The sequence below is a fragment of the Ixodes scapularis genome, unplaced genomic scaffold (assembly GCF_016920785.2).
Source record: "Ixodes scapularis isolate PalLabHiFi unplaced genomic scaffold, ASM1692078v2 PGA_scaffold7__128_contigs__length_106722199, whole genome shotgun sequence".
Taxonomy (NCBI): Eukaryota; Metazoa; Arthropoda; class Arachnida; order Ixodida; family Ixodidae; genus Ixodes; species Ixodes scapularis.
The window spans coordinates 7,907,288-7,922,853 of record NW_024609882.1 but is presented as its reverse complement, the minus strand read 5'-3'; the positions used below and the strand labels follow the sequence as shown (position 1 = coordinate 7,922,853).

General features: G+C 48.3%; 1 protein-coding gene across 1 annotated transcript in view; it reads left to right on the top strand.

The window, feature by feature from the left end:
• The window catches only part of LOC8040182 (LIM domain only protein 3), a 55,765-nt gene extending 40,747 nt beyond the window's left edge, over positions 1 to 15,018 (top strand). The window contains exons 3-5 of the mRNA XM_029984855.4: positions 8,531 to 8,656; positions 9,840 to 10,109; positions 11,859 to 15,018. Coding sequence (XP_029840715.1) covers positions 8,531 to 8,656; positions 9,840 to 10,109; positions 11,859 to 11,904 — 442 coding nt within the window. The 3' untranslated portion in view covers positions 11,905 to 15,018. The remainder of the gene's footprint in view (positions 1 to 8,530; positions 8,657 to 9,839; positions 10,110 to 11,858) is intronic.
• The last annotated feature ends 548 nt before the right edge of the window (positions 15,019 to 15,566 follow it).

The following is a 15,566-nucleotide window of genomic DNA, read 5'->3' as shown; positions in this document are numbered from 1 at the left end:
TCCAAGTGAGCTGGACAGTTTGGAGTTGAGCGCCAACCCGCACGATTTAAGTGGGGGAAAAAAGCGTCGAAGTGGACTTCTCGCTAATTCTGTTGCGCAGTGTCTACTCCATGCGTGCGGCTTTTGCGAAGCGCTCCGTACCCTTCTTCGCATCATGCCCTGTGGGACGCCTCGGAGAAGCGGCCCACGGGCCAGCTGCTGTCGAGCCTTTCCCAGTCACGCGAAGCACGTTTTACGACGTCGAGTCATCGCGACGGCGCCCTTGCTCAACCCAGCTAAGCGGGCGGTTTAATTGCTCCGCGTAAACATCTGTACTTAGCGCACGGAACTTCCCTTCTTTTGTAGTTTCTGGGGGGCGCAATCTCAACGCTGGGCATAATGGACGATGCATGACGCTTAATTGCCTTCCGCTAGCTGTTGAGACAGATCGTCGTGGAGAAGAGGAAGAGTGGGAGGGGGAAAAGGGAGTGAGAGGGGGAAGAGTTCGCGGGGTACAGCCAACACCACCTAAACGGAAGGCCGTAAGGCTAGAATTTTCGCGTCATTTACAAAGTTTATTCTGGTTGCGGTTTGGTTAGTAAAAAGAGCAATAAGAAGGAGGCAAGAGAGTACAGACACACTCACACACGCACATGCTCACACGAGGATGTACAAAGGAAGAAACCATGAAAACGAGCTTGCGAGCTCATACTTTGTAACCACTGGTCGTAGCGTTGGCTCATAGCCGTTAATGAGGTCAGTTTCTTGAATGAAGGTGAGCAATCTGGATATGGTGACTTTGACTTGGCCTGTCCTCCCGCGCCTACATGTTGTTGAGGCGGGAGAGCAGTCGTCCATTTTGATGCAGCGAAGATCCTGGATAGGAAGAGAACAGCTTGCTCGCAGCTGCTGGCCGTCAGCGGGAGGCTCGGTATCGACGCGAGCCGCGGTTCACTGTCGTCGTGTTGCTGCTGACACTAGAGCGTCAGCGGGGCTGTGTTATGTTAGCAAGAAACTTTTGTCTCGTTTTTCTTTTCGGTGTTATGGTGACAAAGCGCGAGCTAAGAGCTTCGGCTGTTCTTAATGTGAGCCGCCTAGCCGCGCCTCCAGCTCATTACTTGATCGCATCGATGGTTCACTATATAGATCCCTTCGCGTGTCTACTTTCGCACACAATAGGTGCTGGACGGGGCCACTCACTGCCATCTGCGGAGCACACTCAGCGAATGAAGCCCAAAAGAAAGTTGACTCGAGAACGTTATTTGCGCTGGAACATGAATCGTGGCGTATGATTTGCTTGGCCATTCATCGCAGATCCCGATTTCAAGTAGCATTTTTTTTTAGGCGCCTCTTTAGTGCTACATTGCTTCATAGTTGTTGAAGTGATAGGTGCTTTGGAAGAAAGCAGACGCCAATACAGATTTTTTTTTTTGTATTTCTTGTTTGTCGTTTAATTGGGTGTTTACACTTGCGGATTCGCGGAGGATCCGCGCAGGCGGAAACTGGATTTTGGAGCAGGATGACGAAATCGACTCGTCGCTGGGGGAAAAGTTTGGATATGGGTCCCGAACTCATCCAGATCTTCCATCGGCGACGAGTCGATTTCGCCACTCGGCTCCAAAATCCGCTTTCCGCCTCCGCGGATCCGCCTGCAAATCCGCGAGTGTAAACGCGCCATAACACCGCATACCTTCGACATGGTGATGAGAAGCTGGACACTGAAGCGAGCCTTAGAACTATTAGAAGGCGCAGACAGCGAACTTGTGTTTTTTGTGTGCTTTTTGTTATATTTGTTTTACTTCACGTAATCATCTCGGTTTTTTTTTCTTCGCCACGGTTGTCTGCTAGCTTCGTTCCTTTACTCCTATAGACTTTATGGGGCAGAATTTTGAGAAAAGTGAATACGAGTTGCACCAGATATGTACGCTTTGTTGTAGGCGCAGTATGCTCGTGCATTCAATAAATAAAAATTTTTAAATGACGCATTAAAATTAAAAAAAAAAAAAATAAGACACTAAGTTTTCTTTTACAGCTCCACCGACACGGAACACGTTGTGACGTGGGCCTGACTGCCCGCCCCGAAAAGCGGGCATCGAGGCAACGCGTTTCTTTCCGCATCACATCTCGATACCCGTCCTCCAAAATTGCAGCCTTAGGATGCAGCTACGGCCTCCGTCGAAATAAAGTAAAATAAAATCGCGTTTATGGAGCGCGACTTGGAGTTACACCGGAAATAACGCAGCCAGGCTCGCGGCCAAACGACTTTTTCTCGTGCTTGAACATTGCGCCTCAAGAAAGAAGGATGCTGCAGAAATAACGCCGAGGTCGTCCGTGGCGCGTGCAGTGAAACCGTTTCTAAGCGGCGCAGTTTTTTCTGAGTTTTCTCGCTGTTTATTTTTTTATTCTTTCATATTTTTTTTTTATGGGGGCGGCCGTCGGTATGTGTAGTACGCCTGCCGAGAGAGTCGGCGCGCAGTTGAATGCGGCCGACCGTCCGTGGCCGCACCAACGCATCGTTGGGCCCCTTTGGAAAATGGGCGCAGCACAAGGCGTGCTCTGCCAAGCGTCCAGGGTCCTGTGTTGCCCGTAGCGCGTCTGAAAGGCTCCCACAACGCCCCCGAGAGAAGCGACCGCTTTTGTCACGCGCCAGGGGAAAAGCGGACGGACCGACTGTTTTTCGGGCAGCATCGCCAAAGCCTCGCCTCGGCAGCGTCATCTCCGGAGCGCCGCTTCTTTCTTCTCGGGCTCTCCACTGCATTTGAGTCCGGAGGAGATTTGCCCTAATCGGTTCTGAGCGCTGTCACGGCCGCTGTTCTCTTGTCCGACTCGGGGATATTCAGCATGGCAGGGCGGGCATCCGACCGCGAACGCGCTGCAGCAATATGCGCCGTACTTTTAAAGCCCTAGACACTAAGAATTTTTCTTTTCTTTTTGGTCGCGATTGATGGAGATGATTATGAGTAGAAGATTGAAGGTCATATGCAGCGATTTTGAGGCAGTAAGGCCTCGATTGTACGACCAGTATAGGACGATTCCGCGAAGCTTTTCTTTTCCGCTTTAACCCGTATTCCACCATGTTGACAAGGAACGTCCGTAACTTTCTTCATTTGTTTACACGCCGACGCTTAGTTACAGCGGAGCTCTTAAGGTCTAGTTTCCCCAGTATCGTGTCCGCCAGCAAACAATTGGTGATACGAAACTCTGGACAGCTACCGCCATCTATGAGCGACGGCGGCAACCAGACAATCGGCTTGCCGGTTGTCTGGTTGCCGCCGTGGCTCACAGATGGCGGTAGCTGTCCAGCCTTTCCACTCTGGCTTGTCGACTTGCGGCCGACCATTAATTCGTTCCCACCATAAGTACAGCTTCACTGGTCTTCCTTCTTCACCAGAATGGAAATGCTGAAAGTTTTTACTGACTTTGTTTTTGGTGCTGCTGAAACGCTGTAACACGGCGAGTGGCTCCGTCATTACGAAACCCAGTGAGTTCGAGCGGGGATGTATTTGGGTTGCCTAAATCCAAGTTTGTCCAGATTTGTTTCCTTCCGAAGTTGCCCCGGGTGACATCTCCTGGGGCCTTTATGATTCCGTAGATAAGAAGGTTTGATCGCCGGCTCGTCTGATTAAAGACTGGTATGTATAAAAAATCGAGTACCAGATGATGCTATTTTGTGTCGCCGACTACTCCGCTAGACGCAATCAAATCATGACTCAAAAAGACAAACAAACAAACAAACAAAAAAAGAAAAAAGAAAAGACTTTACCGAGTTGAAGAACATTGCTTCCGCGCATAGAAGACATACGGCGAAGGTTCATCAATATGGCGTCCAGCGCGATTTCAAGGCGGAAGTATGTAATACGTAATCTGAAACCGCCCTCGAATCACCCTGCAGTGACGTTTTTTGACCTCAGCACACTCTTGGGCCGTGTTCCACAATTTACTTGATTCTACTCCAGGGTTAGGGTTTTGTACCCTTGGTGTTCTAAAACCTACCCGCATCCAGCGTTTTTCAATCTGTGCTGTCACGTGACACGATCCGCCGGAGTAACTCGGATCCATTTGGGTAAGATTTGGTACACAGCCTTGTTGTGGGATGTACCCATACTAGAATACGAGGAATTCCGTCAATCCTGAATACAGGGTAGTTTTTAATATATCAATGTGTTCGTACCACAGTAAAATGTACCGGCAGAACACAAAAGGTAAAAACATTGCGCAACTATGTTTAAGTTTTTGTTGATGATATCAATGCCGTGTTTCCGTATTTTGTGGCTGGCTAGTTTGGAGTGATAGACTGTATGACGCAAAACGGTTCTGGCATAAATAGGCTGGCTGAAATACCCAGGCTCGATCTAAAATGGGCCGTAAAAATCGGCGCCTGAACGTAGCGATCTAATTTTTTGCCAAAGGTGTATTTCACAGGTACGTTTTGTACCTGTGAAGTAATTCACGTCTTGTAAAATTACAAGACGTAGCTTCCTTTCTGTACAAAGTAAGGCCAAAACGCTTTTCCAGGGTGAACAGCGGACGGCGACGCACACATACGTCGAGTGCTCCGACGCGTTTGGAATTGGCACGCGTATTGATAAAGTTGAGGCTTGGGCGAGTGTATATATACTTCGGAGTTAAAAACACCGCGAAAAGACGAGAACCAGAGAAAGAAGATTTCCCCCCTCTCTCCCCGCCTTGAGCCTGACCTGTAAATTCGCCCGTGGTGGTGTCAGAGTCTTTCATAAGCTAAAAAGAAAACAAAATGGTACCTTTCTGGAAAGGCTGTGGTTAAATGGCGTATTTTTGTGATCGAGGCGTTTATTGGGGGCCTACGTGACCGAAATTCGTAATAATAACAAATTATAATAATAATACAATTAACATATCTTGATACGTAGTTTAACGAGCTCTAATATACTTTTATTGCCTATGATCTAATTTCAAACGCGCAAACAAGTGTGATGATTAAAAAAAAAAAAATGCCCCCCCCCCGCCCCTAAAAAAAAAAAAAAAATTAGGTTATTAGTTTTGTTGTACGTTTAGTTTCTTGCATTTTTACGCTTCGTCGTTCTGCAAATCTCAGCCATTCCAGTTCGAAGAAACGACTACCCTCTTGCACGTCTGCTCATTGCAGCACGTTTCGTTGGCGTTGGAAAACCGGTGAAACAGTAGCGAGTTTTAGTATCGCGCATACGATTGAACACAAGCGCCGTGTGTTCGCGTTAGCGTCGCGTGTTCCACACTGTGCGTGCGCGGAGCCCAAAAATTCCTGTCCCGGACGACACGCATGCCCATCGTGGAGCACGCAACTCTAACGTAAAAGCACAGCGGTTGCGTTTGCTTCTATACGCAATTCTAGAACTCTCTAATAATGTACAATCGCATACCGGCTGTATAGCACTACATTAGGAGAGTGACGAGCGTTGTTTGCATTCGGAAAGCACATTTCGCGAGCTATGATCGCGAGCAGTTCCGTTATGCCCGCCGAGCGGGAGAATTGGGGAACCCCCACTAGAGCGCTTCCCGTTTCCGCCGCGGGAGGGCGAGCAACGAGCTGGGAGACCGAGCTGTACATTGTGCGGGGCAGGCGGCTTCGCGACTTTGTCGTAAAAGCCGGCGTCGGGAACAGGCGTCGGGGCGTGTATACCCGAGACAAGCGTCGCTCACTCATGGTCGCCACCTATTTCAGCGGAGTGTGTGCACACGCCCCGACGCAACTCGAGGAAAAAAGAACTTGGCGGGCGTCTTTTTCTCCGCTCTACGGCGAAGCGTTTTTGGGCGCGCAAAAGAGAAGTGACGCCCGGTCGGAGAATTTGCATGAGCGCGTGCCGCCACCCCCGCATTCCGCAGACGCGGTCCCCGTGCCTCTGTATCGTGTAGTATACACATTGCCGGTTGAGCGTCAGCTCGTCGCATTCCGGGACGGGTGTCGTCCGCGGGCGAGTCTGAGGACACTCGACACTTGGAATGGAGAACTAACACCGCGTCTTTTTTTTTTTGTTTTCCGACTGACGCGCCAGCGCGCCGCGCGTCACCTGTTGTTTGGCGCGGTGCGAACGCGTTCCAGTGCCGCTGAATTGATCCGCTTTTGCTAGGGTGGTCGGGGAATGTTTCGCCCATATTTCTAAAGGTTGTCGGTTTGATGTCCCAAATTTTTATTTTTATTAAATGAGAGGAATATAAGGAAATGTCTTACACCTCGGCGACGTCAACTTATAGGAGGTTCTCACTGACGTGACTTAGTCAAACACTTGTTGTCTCGTATTTATTTATTTATTTATTGAACATACATAGCCTTAGGCCTGAAGGCATCATAGAGTGGGAGAGGGGATGCCTAAAATGGGGAGTACCACTTTAACGAATGAACAATTATAATAATATAAAAAAAAATGAGTGCCGACAACGAGGTTTCAATGTTTCGCGAGACGGCATGCTGCATCTATGTACAACCTTTTCTTTCCGTATCACCCAGATGAAAATCGCCGAGCCAATTGGCTGGGGTCGCATGCACAGCGACTGATATATCCCGCTGGAGAGAGCTACCGCGCAAGCCTCAGAAGGCGTTCCACAGCCCTGTGGACAAAGATTGCGGCGCCCAGTAGACGCTTATTGAAATGGTTTATATAGTAAACTCTCCTCGATGCCTTATCTTACAAGTAAAGACTAGCAAGCATAAATGACGAAGCACATTTTACGAAAACAGCATGGCGTCCTTCACTTCATTGCAGAGTTGTGCGCCGTCGTTTGCTTCCGAAACCATCCACCGCGATGCAGTCGGCGTTTCAAACAATGTCGCTACTCTTAACAAACACGATGTGCGTATTTTGTTTGAGAACTTCCCCTATAGACGTTTTGCAAGTCGAGCCTCGCTAACACGTGCCCAGAGTTGTCAGACTGGCTCCCAAATAAAACCTTTTCCATTCACGGTGACCGGACTAGCTCGTGAAGCGCGGCGGCATGCAAATGTTTCTTGTCAGAGCGTTGCGGGAGCCTTTCTGTTGTGTTGTGAGCACGAAATGGAGGCGGAGTACAGCTCCGCGTGTATTGCCCTCAAAGCTCTCTTCCCGAGTCACGTAACATCCCGAGCGGGACGGCATGCCCAGTCACGACCGCGGAGGGCGGACGGCGACGCCCCGACCATCGTGGACCGAAGAGCTCAATTAACCGAAGGGAGATTCCGCGCACGACCCACCCGCCCATTGCACGCACTGAGTGGAGGAGGCCCTCGCCAAGATGGCCGGCTGCGGGACCTCAGATTCCGAGTCCGGGGTCGGAGAACCTCGGGACCCGGGACACAATTCGTGCCGCGGACGCACGACGGGGAGGGGCTGCAAAAGATAGACGTGAATGTAAATACGACATGTGCTAGCCGGAGAAAGAGGCAGCAGCCGGCCAGTGTGACCCTCCTAGGTCCTCTCACGCACCCACACACTTTTCTGCCCCGCCTTGGCGTCTGTTGTCTGTTTACTCGCGGCTGTATCGTTGTATCAATACTGCTAGATGACAAGGCGTGCTTACCGCTTAAGGCGGGTCGGGGCAAGTCGGGGATCTGCTGACGAGGATATCATTCGCGGGTCTTGTCTTCTTAGGTTGTATTGATTGTGTCGCGACGTATCGATGATTGAGATTCGAAGATGCGCTGGCAGACGAGTCATGGGTCCGTGGAGTGAGAAACAGTGGGGAAGCGATCATGATTGGTTGATGCGCGATGCTAATAATGGCGACTTTGCGCAGTGTCGGCGGTGCGTGGAGTCTATGCCTGACACTCCTGAACTTTCCGTGAGATATGGGTAGGAAATATGCGAGTTTGGATCGAATCGACGTGTGTTCTCTCATAGCTTGCCACCCCATATCTTCTACTTTCGAAGCAATAATACGAATCCCTCGTAAAATTTCGATCGATTTGCTTAAATAATTTTTTTTCTCCATCCCCTAGCCAGGTAGTAAAGGCAAACATCTGAAATCAACTTCTATTTTGCATCCTGCAAAAATACAGACGGTAGGCATGAAGTAAAATCGGCTTCCCTGGGTGAACTTGACAGCTGGTGTTTCCCGGGCGCCAAAATTTCTATTCACGACGAGGCCGACAAGAGTAATAAAATGCGTAGATAGTTTTCACGGCATTGAGTGCAAGTGATTTCTCGTGCCGGGATTGTTGGTTTCCGAATAATCGCAAAAAAAAAAAAAAAGCAAAAACAAAAAACGATTTTAGTGACTTAGTTAGGATGCTTATTATATAGGTATCCACTCACTGCTTACCTGTTCCGAATCTGTTCTGGCAAGATCAAAGGTAAAGCGAAATAAGTAATGAAATAACTCTATGTCTTATCAACAACAGTTTTTTTTCCCGATATTAGTTAAGAAAATAAAACTGCATACTTATATTTTTTAAACCGATATCTAGAACTTTCCCGCATATTCTGTGATTCTGCAGCAATTCTCGATGGCTGTCTCGTGAATGAAAGAAAGCCTTGGCACCTCTGATCATTTTTTCCCCTCTGTGGTGTTGTAATGCAAAAGAGATAATAACCTCGTTGTTTCTTTTTAATTTTCTACGCAGGTTGTTCGGCACGACGGGCCTCTGCTCGGCGTGCAGCAAGGCCATCCCCGCTTTCGAGATGGTCATGAGGGCCAGGGGCAACGTCTACCACCTCGAGTGTTTCGCGTGTCAGCAGTGCAACCACAGGTGCGTACCGCCAGTCTCATCCTGCGAACAAAGGCGGGAAAACTACACTCCTTTCGTGGTTACGTTAGGTCTCCGTGAAAGCGGTCGGCCTAATTGTACGGACACGTTACTTCGTTGGCCCCAGACAGAAAAATTACTCGAAATTACACCTCTGAGAGTCAGGGGAATTATAGCCTTCTCGAAATGCCTTTTTACGATAATAGGTAGTGTACGCTGTCAACCCTTTCTTGGCATTACAGCTTACGAAACTATGGTCAATGACAAGTGAAGAATTGAGAAACTCTTCACACCCCTTTCCACTTTAGCGAAGCGAAAGCTGGAGAAAGGGCGACCTTCTCACCAGCTTTTGCTGTGTTCAAGTGGGAAGGGGCGAGAGAAGCTTCCTTTGAACTCTTAACCTGGCACTGACTATAGAGCGACTTCCGGAAACAGTTTACGTGAAGGCTGGATTGTAGCGTTTTCTTTGTCGGGAAGTCTCGGTAATATAACAATGACACAATGAAACCCATTCATCCTTTATACTCGTACATTTCGTCGAGTAACAGTCGACGTTTATCTTCGTGGTTCGCAGTCATAAAGCGTCTGACAAATCGCTCAGATGCGGAAATGTCACCAATCGAGTTTCTTCTGAGTTGGTAAGGCACGGAATGCTTTTCTTAACAAAACCCTGTATCATAGAAATGTATCTATGCGTTCATCCGTTCATCCGTGCAGTTCCCCGCCAAGTCTAGCCAGGGAAATTCGACCACACGTGACCTTGCGTCACGTAAGCTATACTCGAATTCGATGTCCGCGTTAAATGCAGAGGGAACATTGTAACGTGGCGTATTTACCGATTCAGCTTCAGCGCTAATTTTAATAGTGAAATTTACGTCACTTTACCTAAACAGCAATTAAGTTGCTCCGCTAATTTGAGCAGGGAAACTGAACAAAATAAAGGTTTCTCTACACAACGCATGCAGCTCTTCATTGTTTTCTAAACAAATCAAAACGCTCGTTCATTGTTTTCAAAACAAAGCAAAACGCTCGCTCCTTAGAAACTGCGTTCCATTCATTATAGGACTTCCGAGATAAAGGTCACTGCCAATTTTCTCCGCTTCCGACCTTTGGTGCGAATGTGCAAAACTCACGTTTCCTGTCTACATATTTTCGAGTCACTAACAGGCGGTCCATTCGTTCCCAGGTTCTGCGTGGGCGATCGCTTCTACTTGCATGACAACCGGATCTTGTGCGAGTACGACTACGAGGAACGGGCGTTGATGGCCGGTGTGCCGCCCCCGTTCTACGCGGGCGCCAACCCGCAGGCGGCGACACACCCGGCACCCGTCAAGCGTCAACAGCAACAGCATCAGCAGCAACAGCAGCTTCACCAGCCTCACTTGCAACAGCCGCAGCCGCAACCTCCGCACCAGCCACAGCAGCGGTCCGTGGAAGAGCCTGCCCGCGACGATAGGTCAGACGTACTCAGAGTGCTTTCGAATTCGGCGTATGCCATTGTTACATGGTCACACTTAACTGCAGTTAAGTCACCTTTGAGTGCAGTTACGCGAGGCCACAAGTTACCAGACTACACTTGCGGAGAACGATCTGTGGCCATGTAGTCCAAGCTATTGGCACACGTGTGCTTGAGCGTCCGTCAAAGCGGTGCACGCGCACTTTTCATTTCTGAAATAGCTCTTTGAGAGTGTAGTGTGGTGACTGTGAGGAAGCGTGACTGCAGGATACTTAACTACGGTTAAGGGTTCCCGTGTGAAAAAGCTGTTAGATATGTTTAGCCGAGCGAGCAGCTTCGTTCTTTGTCTCTCCGTTGTGATAACAGATCGTTCGATTGATGCTGTCACTATACAAAAGCTTTCTGCGGCGTTTGTTCTCTGTCAGATCCGCATGATTAACCGGAAATTTACTCGTAAAAGGTCCCACGAGAGTTCACTTTTCTATTTTTTACAACTCTTACAAGTACAGCCTTTGTCTACTCAAATGTTATTGAATGGTATAATTAATATAAGACGAGTAAAATAAATTTTCAGAACAATTGCAATAGATTAAAACTTTACTCAATTAGTCTAAAATTGCTCCTACATCAAGTTTATCAAGCATCCCGATATTCATACTAGTATAATTGGAGGGCTGCAATAAACGCAGTAAAAAACGTTAGTAAAAAAAAAAAATCTTAACACGCTAAGAAATTCGGAGCGCCTATTTCCCCGCAAAGCTTTTGGGAGAGACAATCGCTGCAATTTTACGGATGAGCTAGGCGAATGACGAGGCTTAAAATATGTTTAGACCTAAATAAACAGTCTGCCGTCGTACCACGAGGCAGGGTGGACCGTTATGCTTGGAGCCGAAGCACAGACGTTTGTTGGCTTTAACTGTTTCAGACGTATATGTAATGACATTTGTACATCTAAAACCCTCGCTGTTGTTTCGGAAATATCCTGCATATCGAGTCGTTTTATCAATTTTAGCGGAATCCTGTACTCTATGTCTGAAAATTGAAAGTTTATGTCGAAACTGTCGGTGAAAATTGTCTTCATAAACAAAATGTGTAAAGAACAACTTGTTTTTTTTTTTTTTTCACGATAAACGGCGAGCGGCGTTTGCAAGGGCTAAACATATTTTCAACCTCACCCTTCGCCGAGCTCTCTCCGTCTTTGGCAGCGATTGGCTCTCCCACACGCTTTGCGGAAAAGTAGGCGCTCCAGAATACTAAGAGAGTAGGTTTTGTTTTAAAATGGTTTGCAACAGACTTAGCTGTCCACACCGCCCACCTTTCTTATGGTTTAGCCGTAGAAAGTTAAACCACGATGTTAAACATGCTTTAAATGAGGCAATAATATATTTGCCTATTTGCCGCCCAACTTCAGGACATTCCAAGCACCAAGTGTCAACGTAAAAGTACTCATTTGGCCCACAATCCTAAGCAGTAAACTTTGATGCCGCCATGAACCTTTCCCAGCGCCGATGTCGTGTTCGCGCTAACAGTGTCACGCGGTATCTCCCGAGTAGCTTGGGAAGTCGCACAGAGCGTGCGCAGAACTTCTGCGCATGCGCTGTACAACACCCCTAGTTGCCAGGAGATACCCAAAGCGCCGCCGCCCACTGTTCGAGAACTCTACGATGCCCCTCGAATGTCTGTGGGCTAAGAAACGTTGGTGGCGTGATTTCACCCAATTAACGCAACCGTCGCCGTCTTTTGATACAGGTCGAGCGGCTACGGCAGCGGGGACTCGCCCTACGACGGCCGGTAGCTATGGCGTCCCCCGGCGCCCACGGCGGCCGCTGTCGCCCCACGACCGCTTCTCAGTGGCGCCAGCAAGAGGAGGAAGACCAGGAGGTAGACTGGGCGTTCATCTCGTGCGGCTGCCGGGGAACTGAACTCTGTCTCTCTGCCCGCTCTGCGCGGCCGTAACTCCGGGTGCTGTCTCTCTGTATCACGCTATCTCGCAAGTCGTCGGGCCGAAGGAGCGCCGTCAATTCCGGTGGATAACACGCTGTAGAGGTGTAACCGTACCTTCCTCTCCCGGTGGCCACGCCCTACCCCTTCACCCGAGTGCAGAAAAGTGTCAGAGCTTCATGGACGCTACTGTCGAGACCGGTTATAATGAAGTCAACGAGAATCGGAAATCACTTCGCTATATCCGCTATTTCGTTATAACCGACTTCGTTATACCCGGTCTGGACAGTACAGTCACAGAATGTTTTAGCATGGCGTCTGGGAGCAAACGCGAGCCACGCGGCGCTTGCCCGTTGTCGCCATGCGCCAATCCAAGACCGCGGTCTGAGCTCCGCGCAGGCGCAGTGTGGAGCACGAAACGCTAACGTAAACGGACAGTGCTCACATTCGATCGTGTACGCAATACTAAAGATCACTACCAACAGTTTTAAGAAACGCAGGGCGTCGCGACTGCCTAACATCTAATATTCCCTCCGCAGTCAATGAGCGTGTGGCATTAGCCAATAAAAACGCAACAGAAAGGAACGCAAACCAAGACGCGGGAACAGAGCACGAAGGGACTTGCCACGTTCTGCGTCTCTTAAAGTGTCAGTGGCTATACTTGACTTTGGTTCACATACCCCAAGGTCTGGGATGTTTTAGGCTGCTTTTGCGTATTGTTCTCACGGATGCAGCACTTTCGGGCATTCACAAGAACAGACGGTTTGCAGTTGTTTTAATAATCACGATCCCTGTGATCAGATCATCAGCCAGGTGACACGCTAGAGGGAAGCTCTAATGCAACATCTGACTGATGTCTGTTGACCGACTCAAGCCACAAGGAAAAGAAGATGTGCATGTTCAACAAGATTGATTCACTAATCCGTTTTTTTTTGTTTATTAGTTTGTTTATACGAGGCACTCAGCGTGTTATTCACCCGATTTGACGATGGTAATTCCTTTATCGCGCGCCTGGCGACCGCGGACGTTCGAATCGACTTGACGTGTTTGTAGCGACACGCCCCGCGAGCTCGTCCCTGCGTGGAACTGTGAACGAGTCAAGCGCTGTTGTGTTTCATAGGGCATTCTGTGTTTTTGTTTTGTTCTCGTCACGATACAGAACTGGGGACTTCGCTCACTGTGTCGGTGAGCACGTGTGTGTGTGTGTGTGTTTGTGAGCTGTGTTCGTGAAGTCGGATCCCGTCAGCCATCGCAATCAATCGCAGCATTGGATGTTCACGGCCCCGCACAGCGACAAGGAAGCCAGTGTACGTGTTGTGAGCTGTCACAAGGACGATTTTATTCGCGCACACTGTTTGTGAGCGAGACTGCCCGCTGAGAAGGAAACTGACTTTGCGGGTGTTTTTTGCGTTTGTTTTGGCTTTTCACTCTTACACTTCGAGCACCAAAGAAGTTCCCTCGGCATGTGTATGGTGTACGCGCCAGACCAAAAAATATACTTTAGAAAGTTGAGAACCTGAGACCCCACCGGTCGACTATTCAACCTTCACTGCTGACAAGAAAAAACAAAATCACGAGAATGGCAGTTTCGCCATCTTCAAACAGGCGCCTGTGTTTCTCTATCGAGTGGTGGCGCTGCGTCACTACCCAGGCTGGTTGCCAACAACGTGTTGACAGCATGTTTGTCACACAGAAGGTTGGCAACACGGTGTTTTTTCTTTTTTTTTTGTGCCTGAGGACAGAGTTGATTGTATGTATACGGCTGTGTGACTCGGATATTGACGACACTGCTTCATGCCAAAGAACTTGTAGCGTGAACGACAGAACCTGAAATAAGGAAAGCAAGGAGTTACACTAATAACACTCACACAGTATTTTGCAATTTAAAAACCCCGCGTAACGAGCGAATAACCTAACTTGACCGGGAAACTGTGACAACGTAATTGTGGCCTTATTCAAACCATCAATGATATTGGCGAGCTGATTAGACTCCCGTCTCTCGACTGTTGTAATTTTCATCCCACTGAGAATTTGCAGCAAAATATACGCCGTGCAAACCAAAATCGTGCAACGGGAACGTACAGTACACGCACGTCTAGCGCTTTTAGAGAAATATGTCAATGACTCTGGCAGAAAAGTACACCGCCTACCTCTGTCTAACAAAAACAATAATGACCAAATGAGATGTGCAACCCACGGGTGCGGCAGTATGACCAGGACCAGCGGAGTTGAAGCCGGGACGTCACAAAAGCCATGTTGGGAGCCCCGGGTGTGTTGAACTATTGGAAAACAAATTTAAAATGGACTGCCACGTTTCCTATTGTCGCAATGTGATAGTCAGTTTCGTAGGTTAGCATGCCAAGGGCACCCCGTTCTAAGTTTGACCTCTTTCGGCTAGCACTCGGTTGGGCCAGCTCATACCGCCGCCGGCTGTACATTGATATTTTCATTGTACGGTTAGAGCTGTACTGCAAAATCCCGATAGATCGCCCACCTCATATTTTTCCCATTTAACTCCTTATCGTGGGCGGTTTTTACTAGGGATTTTACTGTAGTCTTGCTCACCCCTTCAACAACTAAAGATGGCTTCCTCAAGCTACTGGGACGCCTCAAAAGTTAGTGTCTTTGTTGATCTTTGGGGAAGTCACCCTGCGTCACATGAATCACGTGCAATAAAAGCGAGAAGCCCGCTGGCTAGTCATGAAGGTTCACTACAGTCCCCGTGGACCAACCACCTATGAGCACCCCCGGACCTGGTGTAATAAAACCCTCGCGAAGCAGAAGAGAATGCTTCGAAAGCATACCATTCACTGTAAATTGCTTCCTTCTTCACTTCACACTCTTTCGACTTCCTTGTTTTTCCGGTGGACCTTTGTTCCAGACACACACCGTGAGTGGTGCACTTGTGCCACGAAGATGTTGATGCTATTGTCTTCTTTTTGGACATAATATATGATTACACCCAAAACTGAGCGTTCGCTTTGTCTATTTTAATGAGTGAAAGAACGTTGCATGTTTCCTTGTGGGCTTTCTTCCAACGTGACTGTCTTAGTGTACGGGCTGGTGGTCTGAAGAAAAAGAAAGAAGAAAGAACGATTATTTAGTTCTATCTGAGCACGCAGACATCGTGCCAACGACCTTCAAGTAAGTTTATTTTGTTTACTTTCCTTGGCATACTTAGATAGTCGCTGGCTTGAGGTTGAACGTTAAAAAAGCCACAAAGGTAATAAAACAAACAAAAAAAGTATAACCTTATGAACGCAGTTGACTTTACCAAGAAAACGAAAAATATCCAGTATCTGTACGCACTCTAGTCTTAAAACCATTTTCGAAAAGTAATTTAGCACGCTATAGCGAAGACCGCCCTACATATAACTATATTCTTTGACGGCTTGAAGAACTTGAGGACCGCAGGGTTTGGCGAGTTCAGAGCATCATGTTACTCAGCTCCACAACCAATCAAGTTGCGGTATTAATCAACAACAACCAATCACGAAGCACGAACGTAACGGGACA